Source organism: Catharus ustulatus, chromosome 1 (genome assembly GCF_009819885.2).
Source record: "Catharus ustulatus isolate bCatUst1 chromosome 1, bCatUst1.pri.v2, whole genome shotgun sequence".
In the NCBI taxonomy this organism is placed as follows: Eukaryota; Metazoa; Chordata; class Aves; order Passeriformes; family Turdidae; genus Catharus; species Catharus ustulatus.
The window spans coordinates 97,600,762-97,616,050 of NC_046221.1; the positions used below are offsets into that span (position 1 = coordinate 97,600,762).

General features: G+C 38.0%; 1 protein-coding gene across 1 annotated transcript in view; it reads right to left on the minus strand.

Moving 5' to 3' along the window:
* Positions 1–15,289, minus strand: part of LOC116997754 (dynein axonemal heavy chain 5-like) — a 148,842-nt gene that overhangs the window by 22,942 nt on the left and 110,611 nt on the right. Inside the window, exons 67-72 of the mRNA XM_033062842.1 lie at positions 14,609–14,880; positions 12,595–12,759; positions 8,731–8,998; positions 6,668–6,789; positions 5,071–5,418; positions 434–622 (exon numbers count right to left, since the gene is read on the minus strand). Coding sequence (XP_032918733.1) covers positions 434–622; positions 5,071–5,418; positions 6,668–6,789; positions 8,731–8,998; positions 12,595–12,759; positions 14,609–14,880 — 1,364 coding nt within the window. The remainder of the gene's footprint in view (positions 1–433; positions 623–5,070; positions 5,419–6,667; positions 6,790–8,730; positions 8,999–12,594; positions 12,760–14,608; positions 14,881–15,289) is intronic.

Here is a 15,289-nt window from a genome sequence, read left to right on the forward strand (position 1 = left end):
CCTCTTATGGCTCAGACCCCAAAAAAATCTGGAGCGTGAAAAGGTCAGTGATAAAGTTCACTCTTCATCATGGTGGTGTCATAATGGGAGTAGGTAAATTGAATGCTGTAACCACTACAGGACCACCAGTCCTTCAGAAAGAGAGAGCAGGCTCCTTCTGTAAACTACTAAAGAAAGCAAGAACTTTCTGAAGCCTTTAATGGGTCTTCTGAGTTAAGTTGACTGATTAAGTGGACTGTGGCATTTGAAATATATATTTCTGATGTAGGAATATTTTAGATAATAAACCAAAACAGACTTATAAACCCCTATGTATAATTTTAAGAGCTTTTCAAAACACGTGCCAGTTAAATTTAAGAAGCACAATAAAACTTATAAAAGTTTTGTATATACATGCATACATAAAACATTTGTTTTATAAAGTAGCACATACCTCATGAGGGTTGTAATCTGGGGGTAACTTCTCCAGCATCTCATCAGCAAGATGCTGCACCACTGCTTCCCGGGTTTCTCCCCCTCTGGTACTGCTGTCTTTGGGCTGGATGCTCACTATGGTACTAAATGTCTCATTAGCCAGGTTGGTCTGGTAAGTTATATCTGCGTTAGGATGAAGTCCAAACACCTTAAAGTAAAAGGTATAAAAATTCGGGTGGAAAAAGGTGATTTTTCTTCTAAAAGTATATATGTGAAAGGATGCATGAGAATGGACAAACAAGGAAGAAAATTCTCAGCTCCATAAAACAATAGATATGAACTGGTCAGTGGAAGATCTTAATTTAAATGGCCAAGGACCCCACCCGAATTACACAAAAACATTAATATAGGCTGCATATGCAATAGTGGTTTTATTCATATCAGTGGAGGGTTTTTTAACTGATCACATTATCTCCACATGGATCATGCTCTGGAATGCCATCAAGGGGTGAGAACAGACCCCTTTCCTTTGGTTCAGACTAGAGCTTGTTGGAAATGTCATATGTGGACATTGATCCCTTAGCACTAATTCTGTCTCTATGGATCCTTATTGCTGTTGTACCTGCTCAAGTAGATGCCCCTAATTATCTGACCAGTCAACATTTCTAACATGGTTTGTTTTACTCAGACTCTTGAGCTTATAAAGCATATAGCATGGTGAATAAAATAATGCCCACAACAGAAGTACCTAAAGATGGTGATATATTTAGGATATTTTATGGTTCAGCTATTTTTGGTTGAAGCTTCCCCCTCCTTAATTCTCCTTCTCCTGAAATTGAATTATTTTATTTAAGATACAGCTAGCACAGAATTACTGCAAAGCTGCCCTTTGTCTGAATGATAATAGCTTTTACAGAAACTTCCACTGAAATATCAGTAAGTCTATAATTGTCAGATTGACAATTGCAACTCTTCTCCAGGAGGAATTGTATGCACTGTGACTTATTTCACCAGCTCGCATTTAATTATAGCTATTACATATCTCTTGCAAACTTTGAACCACTGATCTGACAATGAGGAGGGCTTGCCCTCAAACTGAGTACAAAAGCCAAGCAATCTTCTGTTCCTCATCTTTCACATTTTTTCATATATTCAGTTTTCATATTTTACATTAGACTCAGTATATTGCAAGAAGACACTTCTAGAAACCAGTATTTACATACTCTGAGGACAGAATTAAAAGGGTCATTTAATATTGTTACACTTGTAAATCCAGAAACTCAGGGACAAGGGATATAAGTGGTTGCACTATTGCTAAAGCCAGCAAAGCTGCATTGATTTACACCACTTGGGAATCTCATCCTTACAACAGCACAAAGTACAGACCTAATACTGCATTTGAGTGGGGGAGTGACTATAATAGCATGCAGGTAGATTCCAGATAGGATTTAATGTTTGCAAATAGTGGTTTACTCAAACTGAATATTTAGAGCTGTAAAAGGCAAAAATACCAATGCACTTTATTACATTCATATTTCATGTGGAAGGAAATACACATTTTAAGGCACATTCTTTTCTGCTTTTCCTCTTGCACCATGAGCGCTTATTTGTTTGTTTGCTCTAGCGGATTTTGTGGCAATATTATAGCCCAAGTTAGCATCATGAAGAATATCTGGTATATCTGTGAATGGAGCCCTAGTCCAAGGGGTAACTTAAACACCGGAGCAATATTAACAAAGACAGGGAGACATGGTAGACAGTTCTGGTCCTATGGTTTTATGCAATGATGTATGAAGAGGAAAGAAAAAAGAAATCAGTGGGTGGACCAGTTTTCTGAATGTCCTGTATATTAATCAAGGATCCAGATCTCTCATCCCTTTTGACCCAAAATCTCTGGGAATTTTGTTTAAAAAGAGAATGCTGAATTCTTTCTTTCAGGGTTTTCCACCTTCTGAATTCTCAAAACCAATTGCTAAAGCTATACATTCCTCTGAAATCACTCCTCTATCATCCCCTCCTCAACTGGACAGGAGAAAGAAGTTACAACAAAAAGTCCACAGTCTGAGACAAGAACTGGGAGAGATCAATCTCCAGTTATCATCACAGTCAAAACAGACTTGAATTGGGGAAATTAATTTAATCGATTACCAATCAAAACAGAAAAGGATCCTAAAAACACCTTCCCTCAACCCCTCCCTTCTTCCTGGACTTAACTTCATTCCCAAATTCTCTACTTCCTCCCTCCCACAGGAGCACGGAGAACAGGATTTGTGGTCAGTTCATCCGACTCCTTCCTCCTCAGGAGCAGGACACCTCCCACTCTTATGCTGCTCCAGCATGGAGTCTCTCCCCCATAAGACAGTCCTCCACAAATTTCTCCAATGGGCTGCAGTTCCTCCTGAACTGCTCCAGTGTGGGTCCCTTCCACAGGGTGCAGACCTCCAGGAATAAACTCCTTCAGCATGGGTCACCTGTGGGGTCATAACTTTGGCCAGAAAATCTGCTCCATCATGGACTCCTCTCATCATGAAGCCAGAGATCTTGCAGGAATCTGTTCCAGCATGCACTTCCCACAGGATCACAGTCTCCTTCAGGCATCCACCTGCTCCAGGGTGGGGTCCTCCATGGGCTGCAGGGGAATCTCTGCTCTGGCACCTGGAGCCCTTCCTGCCCCTCCTTCACTGATCTTGGTGTCTGCAGAGTTGTTCCTCTCATATACTCTCACGCTTCTCTCTGACTGAAGGCTCACGCGCCCTTTTTATCCTTCACGAATGCATTATCCCAGGGCACTGCCACCACTGCTGATGGGCTCAATCTTGGGCAGCAGTGGGTCTGTCTTGGAGCCATCTGACACTGGCCCTGCCATTTCCAGAAGCTTCTGCCAGCTTCTCACAAAAGCCACCCCTTAACCCCCTGCTACTGAAATCTTTCCATGCTAACCCAATATGCTGAGTCTAACTGCCCTCCTTAGAAGACAGTGTTAATTCTGCTCAGAGCATGAAATTTCATTAAAGGAGCAAGGACATGGCAAGCAGACCGATTCAGTCTTTCTTAACCAAAAATGGAAAAGGAATGAATCAAGGATACTCTGCTTGGACTAGCACAGTATCCTTTGTGAAATTAAGAAGATTGGGAGATTAAAAGGTTAAAGGTTTTCATGAGCAATTTTGACAGATTTTAGAATGACAGAAGTCACAACTTTCTTCCTAACAAGCGAAAATGTGAAGGATAAAAAGATGTTTGCATTCCCGCACTTGCTTCTATTTACATAAAAGCAAAGGTAAAATTTTCCTACCTCAAACCATACATACAGTTTTTTTAAGGCATCAAAACACTTTAAAAATACATTGCAGCATTGTGAGATAGGTTCCCAAGTGCTTAAAAGAGCAGATTCATGAAAGCAGCACCTGAAATCTGATAGAGCCAAGGTTCATACACTGATAGGAATCACTTCATGAGCTGGGCTCAAATGGATCCCACTGATGCATTATCATGTCTGCATTTACTCTCACCTGGAAAAGGTACATCATTGCTGGCACAAATACCTTTGCATTCTGGTTTCACTATCTTCAGAGATTCAGAACTTTCCAAGCTTATTTTATGACCTTGGAAACTTCTCAGCCAGCACATTATCAGTAAGTGAAAACCAGTTTTTTCTGTTTCACTCCATCTATTTAATTTTAATAGAACTTATTTCCAATGGCATTTATCAACATAATAGAAATGAGACAGAAATCCAGACCATTCACTTCTGTTTCAATTTTCCAGAGCATTCTCTTCTGTTTCAGTTTTTCATCATGTGTGCCTGTACTGGAGGGAGCAGAAAGTCTCCATCCTCCAGTCACTGTGACCACTGTGATATGCACACATTGGGTCATGTAAAACTGGCTACAACTGGGAGCTATCCTGCACCCTACTCCATTAATTCATGGCAACATCCATACCTTTCTGTTGTCAAAATGGAATAAACTCCCAGTTATAACTTGCAAAATGAGACCATAGGGCTTTTTCACTTTCATTATTTCTCAGGTTGCATGTCTGCTCAATCCCATACAGAATTGGGAAACCACAAAATAGTTTGGTTTGGAAGGGACTCTGAGGGTCATCTAATCCAAATCACCTGCTCAAGCAAGGTCAGATAGAGCAGACTATTCAGGACAGTGTCCACTTGGGATTTCAATATCTACAAAGATGAGACTCCACAAATCCTCTGGGCAAGCTCTTCCAGTGTTTGACCACCTTCACTTGAAAAATTGTGCTCTTGTTCTCAGATGGAATTTCCTGTTGTTTTATGTCCACTGCCTCTTGTCCTTTCACTGGGTATTATCAAAAAGGCTCCGGCTCCATCTTTGCAGCATTCCAACAGGTTTTTAGACACATTGATAAGAATGCTTGAACCTTGCTGTATCAACCTTCCAGAAGATAATTACAGTTGCTTAAAGTCCTCCATAAGGACCAGAACCTGTGAATATGGAACTTTTTCCAATTGTTTGAAGAAAGCCTCATCTACATCTTCCTGGTCAGCAGATCTACACTGAATACCCACTATAATGGTCTGCCTGCTAATCTTGACCTGTGCATACTTGATTCTGGAAAAAAAACCTTTTAAGTTATTCATCTGACAAAAACTCCCTTTAATATAATAAAATACTTTACCTCTGGTGTATCAATCACGGGCAACTGCTCTATGTACTGGAGATAGTCTTCCACTGTATTCCCTTTTGGAATAACATAACCTTTGTAGAAACAGAATTCCTCACTGAATATGTGCTCTCCAAACCAGACTCTGGCGTACGTGTTGAGCAGCGCCTTGTCGAGGTCATCAGTTACACGGCCACCGTACTGCACTTCCCCGAGCATGTAGCGAACACAGCTCCAGTTCACCCCCTGTTTGACACCCACATCATTCAAATGGTTCTGGACAAACTGCACACTGGCTGCAAAGTCTGCCTGGTTAAACTCGTAAGGAATATTCCAGCCCAATGGGCCAAACTTTCTTCTTTCCTGTGAAATGGTTAGAATTAAAGGTAAAACACTGGTTGATAGTAATTGTCAAGAAAATTCAAGTGCAAAAGAATACATTAAATATGTTAAGAGTGCAGTAGTCCAGCTGGAACTCTATTTCACCAACTTAAAAAAAATACATTTAACACAGACAAGGCCAAGCACTTCCTTAATTATCTGGTAGATAAATTTGCTCAAAGAAAGACTAGGAATATTAACATTTTCACAAAGCAAAAAAAAAATCCTCTTTTTAAAGTATTTTTTTAAATTTCTGAGTCTGGAACCATAGCTTTTGAATTTCAGTTATTAAGCTACTGTTTGAGGCAAGGGTGTTCAAAATGACCAGCCATGATCATTGTGTGGGATCTTCCTATGGACTAGATTTATTCCTATCACTGCTGTGTCTGCATGGTGTGGATGCAAGTAGGAAAAACTGCTTCTTAGTGAATCATTTACAGACTCAGCTGGCAGTATATAGCTGTTACGGCAATATCTGGAAATAGCAAATGTAATTTTTTTTTCCACCTAGGAAGAAGTGACACCAAAGTAATACAAAGAAATGCATACCACAGGCTTCCACTGGACCACAATATATCAGTGCATGGATGCCACAGAGCTAAATTAGCCAGGCTCCAAATATAAACTAAAGATACTGCAAAATCTATCGACAGGATGATGAAAAGTTGTGGTTAATCCATAAACCACTTTCTTTCATGGAAGTCCTGAAAGTCAAGACCCAAAATCTACTTTCGTTTCCTCCTACAAGTTCCAGAGCAGAAAGGATTTATATTCACCCTCTTACACCTTCTCATTGTGAATGCAGCATTTTAAGACTATGGTTTTCCAAACCATAAATTGTAAATTTCTTTAATATGCTTTTATGATTTAAAATATTAGTAAGAGTCCAGTTAGTTGAAAGACAGATCACACAATCATTGCCCAGGAATTTAATAGAAGAGTACTCTAATTGATCACTGCTTGACTGTCCTTCTTTCCTCTGAAATATCATCTCTATTGGAGGTACAGGACCAACATGAGCAAAAGTGTAAGTTCTAACACAGTTGCAGTAATAGAAATATGGTTTTCTTATATTTTTCTTATTGTATTTTTGTTAATTTGCCAACATGGGACTTCCCTTTAAAATGTTTTTCATTTAATAACATTAAATTCATAAACATATTAATAAATATATTTCATTAATAAATGAAATATGGCTTTATGAAAGAAGAGAAGAAATATGTTTTTAAACCTGAACAGTTGTGTGAAGAAATGCTACAGCATATAGCAGTGGTTTCCACTGTGGCATTTTGCTCACTCCCAGCAGATCCTGAGTAACAGCCGAGTATGTCCGTTTTAAGCCAGCTTTCACACCTAGAAAGTAAGTATAAAAATCTCATACATTAGCAAAAAACTGTATGGAATCCATAAGTCCAACCTCTGTTAAGCATTATTCTCTATCCCAATTTGCAGTATCATCTTATACCCTCAAAAAATGTCTTAGAACCAATTACCTGTTCAGCTGGTCATAGCAGGCAAATTCAATAATATTTTGTTTTAGGTAGATAACACAAAAAATTAATTTCAAGAGTCTGGAGGGAATTAAAATTGAGTAATCATATTCTAAAAGTTCCCACTAACAACTGCAATAGAAACTGCAATAACCATTTAGCAACTATATGGCAATGAAAAAGACACCTAGCATCATATGAAATATAGCACCGGGTATCCAAGAGTTTGTTTTGATATTTACTTAAAATATGAGATTTTCATTTTATTTAAGATAATTTTATTTAGATTTGATTCCTATAAAAATCTTGAAATTCAGTATGCAGTTTCTCCATCTGACCTACAGGCACCAAGGTGACGAGATGAGAACCTAAATTCATACTGCAAATATTAATACTTGGGGAGGTTTGTTTAAGCACTGACATTTCATATCCCAGGAACAGCTTCAGGGAGTTGATACTGATACACTCTCAGCTTCCATGGAATACAAAAGCTCAACTGCTATCAAATGTTTTCAGGCAGTGCTACACAAGCAAGTTTTGCCTTGGGCAGACAACCCAAGCATGAGTTACTGACATCAGGTCCCTCTTATGATACTTTCCACCTAATCAGCTTCACACGGCTCTAGAAGGGCAGATTTTAAGTGCAGTAAAAAGATTGCCCAAGTCATCCTACTTCCTATGCCATAATAAAAGTACTTTTGTTATTGTTCATACTTCACAAAGATCCTGTAGAACAATATTCAAACAAATAGCTTTTCACAATATTGAACGGGCATTATAAGAGGGTTCCAAACTCAAACAGAAGTGTCTTATTGTATTGTGCTACCAATGTGGCAGAACAGTCTTAAGAAACTAAAACTGTCTATATTTCATCCTGACTTAAATTTTTACACTGGGCTTTTTTCAGCTGCTTAATGCAAATGGCAAATTTGCTCTAACTTGACTTCTAAAATAGCCACTTGGAGCTACAGGTTGTTACCATTAGAATGATTAGGAGAGGGCCACTGTGCAATAAGAAGATGTTGAGCTCTGAATTAAAACGGGGGACAGGAGAAGAGGAAGAAGTAAGAAACTTTTATCAACAGACTGACTAGCTGCTCTTGAGATGGAGTATAAATGCTCAAACAGGATATGTTTCACAACATCAAACATTCTGTAGGCATCTTACTAATGTTCAAAGGAAGCTAAATACTGAAATAAGAGGTTTAAATGTATGAAGCTTTAAACAGGACCTTGGATAAAAATTCTCAGCTCCTACTGTCATCATCAACTGAAACCAGTGGCAACACAGATATGCATAAAGAAAGGGTATATTTATTTCTTTGTAGGCATTGATAAGATATCCCTTCTCTCCTCAAGGTTTAACAATCATCTTGGCCTCTCCTCACATAGAAAGTTCTCCAGTCCCTTGAGCATCTTTGTGGGTTCTCAATGGACTCATTCTATCCATGTCTTTCTTGCACCCCTATTAATACAGAAACATGAATCCAAACTGCCAATTAAGATGCAGATCTCACATTGTGCTTCTGCTAAGGCTACTTGGGTCAGGAAAGCTGGGGGCTTATAGGCTCAGAAAGCAGGAAACGAACATCTGAATATGAAGAAACATCCTGGAAATGGGGAGAGATTCTGGGTGTAAGGAGGTGCATGTAGGCCCAGAAGACCAGGGGATGCCCAGGAACATAGGTCAGTAATGTCCAAAACAGGCAGGTTCAAACAGCTGTACAGTGAAGCCAACAACATTTTTGCCCAACCTTCCTGGACCAGCAGCAGTCTCTCCAATGGGAAGGGAAGCCATTCCTACCTTGAGGAGGTTCATTGGTAAATTTTATAGAGGACTGTAAAAGATTAATAGGAAACTCTGGGTGAGCCTCTGTAGTGATCCAAGTTCTGAAATCTTCACTCATAGACTCTTTTGTGGTGATGGTGTCCATTAATTCATTAAGAAATTCCAAGCCAAGGTGGCAGTTTTGTAGAAGGAGCCATCCCCCATCTTGCATGCACTGATTTAGCAGGTGTCTTGCATGGGCTTCCTGGCCCTGACCCATTGAAATGGCACGACATGGAATGTTCTAAAGGTAAAAAGAAAGTTTATTTTATATGTAGTTCCTTAGAATTATACACCTGATGTATTGCTTCTGTAGATGCGTGTGTCGTGACATTCTGCCACAAAGAGTGCCATTGATGCCAATGGGGACTGATTATATTAAAACAGAGTAAAGGAAACAAAATAACAAAAAAAAGCAAAACCCTTCAAGTTCCTCTTATCTTCCACCGGTTGGAAGAAAACTACACTCACTGGAAATAATATTGTTTCTAACAAAATCTGTGGGATAAGACATGTGAAACATTTTTTTCAGCTTTTTCACCACTTTTTCAAATAAACCAAGACATAAATACAGCCTGACCACTCTTTTTTGTACAATGTACTATCTTGAGACGAGCAGATATTAGAGCTTCAGATAATAATTAATGCACACAGTGTTAACCCAACAATCCTGGTGACTTTTTACTGTCTGAACATATTTAATTTAAAAGAGAACTGTTGATGAAGTATGTGGGACCGGAAAGATTAAAGCATTACTCAGGAAACATCCTGTATTATCAAATGGCAGTTGTGGAGATACTGATTTAGAGGATTCCAGTTTGGTGATCTGCTAGCTCCAGCAGATCTAGAGCAGACCTAGATTCAGAAAAGAGAAAGCTTATACATGCAAACATAAAATTCTGGAATTGCATGGTACTTTCTCCAGAGGCTATGGGAAAGTAAAGCCAGTTGTTCAGAAAACTAGAGGAGGATGCAAACTCTAGCAAAGAGATCTGAAAAAGGTAAGGCTGAGATCAGAGCTGCACAAGTTGTCAGTAACATGCAGGCAGATCCTCTCTATTTAAGTCTGGCTCAGGTTGTCAGCCTGACTCCTGCCAGGGAAAACCAGAATTAACAAACTCAGTTAGATATATTATTCTGCATACATGTTGAGGGTGAAAGAATTGATGAAGAGACTTTGCTTCATTGACAGTTTCATGTTCAAGCCCTACAGCTGAGTATCTATCACGCAGTGAGCACTGAGCTGCATTATCAATCAGGGCCTGTCTTCAGCTGGTTGAGAGCTACAAAGGTTAGTCTTGACCTGTACAGCTACTCAGACTCTCTTACTGTGAAACAAAAAAGAAGAAAGACATCCACTCCTAAACAGCAGGGAGGAGGCTGCCCTACTTTTGCAGGAGAAGAAGGTTAAGCATATGGACACAAACTGTGCTGGGTCATTTGGCCTCAGGGTCAGAGAAAGGGCCCTGACCTGATTTTACAGAGCAGTATAAATACAGCTGCCGTATACAATCTCCCGTATCATGGCAAGATTAAAGGACATGAGAATGCCAAAGATAAGAAAGCACCTAAATCCTACTCTCAGGTCAGTGAAACCTGAAAATGTAGCTAAAAGAAGCAAAGCTGAACAGCCTGTGAAGCTGGCTATGTGCCAGAGAACCAAAAAACTTCACCTTTTCTAAGATGCATCTGAGTACAGCTAGCACTCCCATAAGTCAAAGACTATGACTACCCCTGCATAAGAGTGAATAAATATTCAGTGGGTACATTATTCCCTAACAAAGCATCTACTCATAATTTGCTCTTCTCAGCAACCACTCAAATATACAATCATTAAAGGTTATAGAAATGGCAAGAGAAGAAAAAAAATATTTTTCACTATGAATTGTCCTCATTTCACTCCTTCTGAAAGAGCTCTATCAAATGTCTGCATACAGAATGTCTCTTTCAAGAGTGAGTCATATTAGCATATCCATGTCATCTTAATACATCGCTATCCAGATGAAAATGCTGGCATTTTAGTCACTACAGTGGCCCTGACAGTTGTGTTGTAGGTTCTGTGCATCATTCCCAAAAAGAAGAAACTATCTCTACAATTTTTTAAAAGTCTGATTTTAATGAAGTCGAAGTGCTGCTATAAGAAACTTCATTTTAATCCTCAAAGTTAAATTTTCAAACCATCTTAAAGTAAAGGCGGGGAATAAATCCAACTAGTTTTAAGATAGAGTTTGTTTGGTTTATTAACAAGATTATATAGCTCAGTAGCCACAGGTACTGTTTTAATTTCTTTGGGAGAGGGCCATCTGAACAACTAAATTTTAGAGTGAAAAATAAATTCTGGACAAAAATTGGAACGTTACCAACTGCAGATAGCTGATTTATACTGTTAATATCACACTTAGAGGGAGCATCAGTATTGGAAATCCATTTTAAGACTACAAATCATGACTGTAAAAGGGAAATCATTGAAAAAAGAGGCCCAAGATTCTTATCATTAAGAAGAAAATAAACCCAGCACCACCCCCATCCCTCTTAAAGATCAGGTCCCCGGTACAACTAACCTATATTAAAGATTTTGAAAAAAAACAGACAAATCTCAAAGAAAGATGGGAAGTAAGTACAATTTGTTGACATACTAGCAAAATAAACACAAAACTCCCTTGAAAATATTTCTGAAAACTAAATTATTTCTAGATACATGTTTCAAAACCTAAAGAATTGCTGAAATGCGCATTTGGATGGTTTTTGTAAACTTGAGAGGTTTCTATATGCTATGTGGTTAGGTCTTTACTTCAAGGGATTAGTAAAGAACCTGTTGTTGACTTTACATTTACAGGTGACACTGGAGTTGAACTTCAGGTTATGACAGCCTAGCTGATGTTGCCTTGTTCATAAACCTTGTGTGAATAAACAAGCTCTTTAGCTCTTTCTCAACCTCACTTTCTATTTATTCTATACACATTTCCTGAAAACATGAAAACATATTAAGACTGTCCACTGCAATATCCTTTTGGTCTGACCACAGACAAGGATCAAATTAAAGACTTCAGATTTAGGATTCCTAAATTTAAATACTAAGTGAGAGTTAGGTCATAATTTAAGCCATCTTCAAGACAGACAGACAAATGAGGGGCCTTATTTTCAAACTGAATTAGCATCTCCACTTTCTAATTAATAAGCTAAAGAGATTTGTGAGTCCTCTCCACTTTTGAAAGTATGTCTTACTCAGTGTATACTAAAATCCTGCACCATTAAATGAAGATGCATTCTAACAAGGAGGAAAATTTATGGAGATCTAAAGTAAATAACTTCTTCGGAAAATTTTATATGCTGCCACATTGTGAACCATAAAAGAGACTACAGAGTGCCTTAAAGTGATGCTGTACTGTATGAAATTTGAATATCTCCATCAAGAGCACAGATTGAATGCTAGGGTGTTAAAATTAATTTCTCTTGCCACCATGTTTATGATTTTTCCTGTATCTTCTTGTAATCGTCATTACTGTCAGATCCTACAGTGAATACAACACAGTGTAAACCACAAATCTTGCTTTGTTCTTATAGCTCAGTACATTTCCTAAAGACTGGACTATCTTAGTCTGCTGGATAAAGACACAGGTCTCATTGGAATCAAACAACTGCAAAAAGCAAGACTGCAACATTTTCATTTCCTAGTAAATGCATTTGGGCTACTGGTCAAAAATTTACTTCCAGAGAACACTAGTATGATTATAAATACCATTATCTGAACATCTTTAAAATGTGGAAATACCACTTCTAGTGTAAAGAAGAGTTAAAAATGTCTTTACCAGCCCTAGCAAAGTCAGTTAGGGAGGATACCTTAGATTTTGCAAGACGTTCTATATTTTCAGTGGGGTCAGACCCCACTGATAAAAGGCATGTCAAAGGTGTTCGACAGCCACTTTCTTTCCACATTGCTTCCATTTCAAGAATAAATCCTTCTGCATATTTCCCTCCAAGGGATTCTGCAATGTAATGCCGAGCCTGGAAAAAAAATTACCAGAAAAATATATCTATCTTTACCTTTTTTTAAATTTAGCATTAATTAGTGATGTGGAACCCTAATATCTTCCAATAACATTAGAAGGCAATAACTGTTCAAACTTTAATTTTTCAACTTTGATCCACAGGAGGCAACCACTGAAATTCTCAGATAGCAAACTTCAAACAAAGAAGAAAAAGAATTCTGCTCATGTAACAGTCATCCTATGAACACTGTTTCTAGAAAATGCTAAATGGGGTGTTTTTTAAAGAACTGAAAAAAACCAAAATCCATGTAGAATAGATCCAGTGTCAGCTCTGAGGACAGCCCAGATATTGCCCCTAAATTACTTCCTATTAAAACTTGGTGAATAGCCAAATAAAAGAGTTTCTCTATACAATTCTCAGTTCCATTCTCAGCTCCTCTAAGTATGTATTGTTGACACTGTCTCTACAGCAGAGTGGATTAGCCAGATCTTTCATCTGACCCAGTTACAATCTCCCATATATTTATCGGAACTTCAAACACATTCTCCTGTCCAGTGGTTATCCAAGTCTCTTAGGCTGAATATCTATTTCTACAAAACATAAACTCAGCTCAGACTTGATCCTTAAAGGTCAAACCTTCTTTATGTCTCTATTTTTTTTTCTTTTCACAGACATTTTCTAAAAGAACTTCTAAAGCTACCTTAGTCCATGAAATTCTTTTTTGACTGAGGTGATTTCCTAGCTATGTAATGACTCTTCCAGATTTTGAGGCATGTATGATGAAGAAAAGCACTGAGGAACAAGGTGGACAGAGGAAGATGTCAACTGTAGGAAAAAAACCTCAGTCACCCACTATTAAGTGTAAATTTTGTCCTAGACAAAAATTTCTAGTACTTGGAAAAACACAGTAGGGAAAGAAGAGATAAAGAAGAGAGTGATAAAATAAATTAAAATTATTACCTTTTGTTTGCAACCATTTTTAGAGACATTATTTTTCAGAGATGGTTGTGCAAGACAATAACAAATAATGGATAAATAAGTTGATAGATAATTGTTAATAGATAATAAGTTAATTAATAAGCAGCAGCAGCTTCATTATTTTGCTCTGTTTAAATTATGGCAGTAGGAACTCCCATACTTCCCTCCTACTTACTGACTGAATAATGAAAAAGAGTGGAGTGAGCCTTGATGAAAAAGAGATCCATGAACTATGGTGTCCCCTAAATACAATACATGGTATCACAGCATGTAAAGTTGAAATACACAGGAAAGAAAATTTACTACTTTCCAGTGCAGAAAGGAAAAAAAAAAGTGGAAAGAGGGTACTCATAGTTCATACATCTGTTTTACACCCATATAGAGAAGAAAAATCAAAATATCACAAACGGTAGAGAAACTGCTAGTCTACTGCAGTTTCTTTTATGGCATTTGCCACGAGGTAGCCTTAATAACTACAATTTCAATAGAGAGGGTAAGTAAACAGTTTATCTGCTGTTTTAGTGCACCTGCCATAAATGTGAATTGTTCTTTTTCCACTGCTTCTGTGAAAAAGAACTGGGATGTATCTTTTGATTCACCAGAGGAATGCAACTTCTTTACAGGTTTCATGACTCAACTTTGAAAGCACCACCCAAATAAAATGGTATTCTTGCATCTCCAACACAATTTGTTTCATGTTCTGCTTCCTAGTTCATCATGATTAAATAAATTAGTGTTTTCACACATATTTTTAATGTGCATTTCAAAATAGCTCACTCTGCAACAAATATTAAGCTAACAAGAAATTCAGAGAACATAAATTTGGAACTAGCAGTTCTTCAGGAGATGTCACATGGAATAACTGTTGTACAAAAATGTATCTTACTTGGGCAACGGTGTGATCAGGGCACCAGCTACGGACAAGGAGTAGTTTATGGAATTGATCCAGTATGCTGTCATAACCATCAGGAATAACAGATTTTTCAGGAGCTTCTTCATCAAACCAGGCTTTCCAAGACTTCTCATTCTTAACAATTTGCACCAGAAGTTGATTGAAAGGGTACAAGCTAGATAACTGCACAAGATTGAGCCACGTTGTGTCAAGGATCCACTTTTTTGGTTTTGGTTCCACAGAATTCATATCCAAGCTGGCACCGCCTGTAAAATGAAAAGTATTATAGAGGAAAACAAACGTTGTTAAACAGAAAAAGGACAATTAATAAAAAATAATTTTTCATATAATTCAGGGAGTAACATTTTATGTAAACCAAGATATGGAGACTTAGAGTTTGCCTGGAAGAAACACTTAACAAAGACGTGCTTGGAAAGTGGGCTCAGCTCCTCCCAAAGCTGATATCCCACTAATATTTATGCTGCTTCTACTCTATCTGTAGAGCTGGAATAAAACATGGCCACCTAAAAGATACTCAAACCCAGTTCTTCAGAGCAGATGTAGAATGGTTAGTACAACCTCCATTCATCTATACTAAAGAATAAGAAAGCACATGGTGCATTCATTTCCAGACTGTACAACGTCAACAGCCTCTCAGCTCAACCACCACTCAGC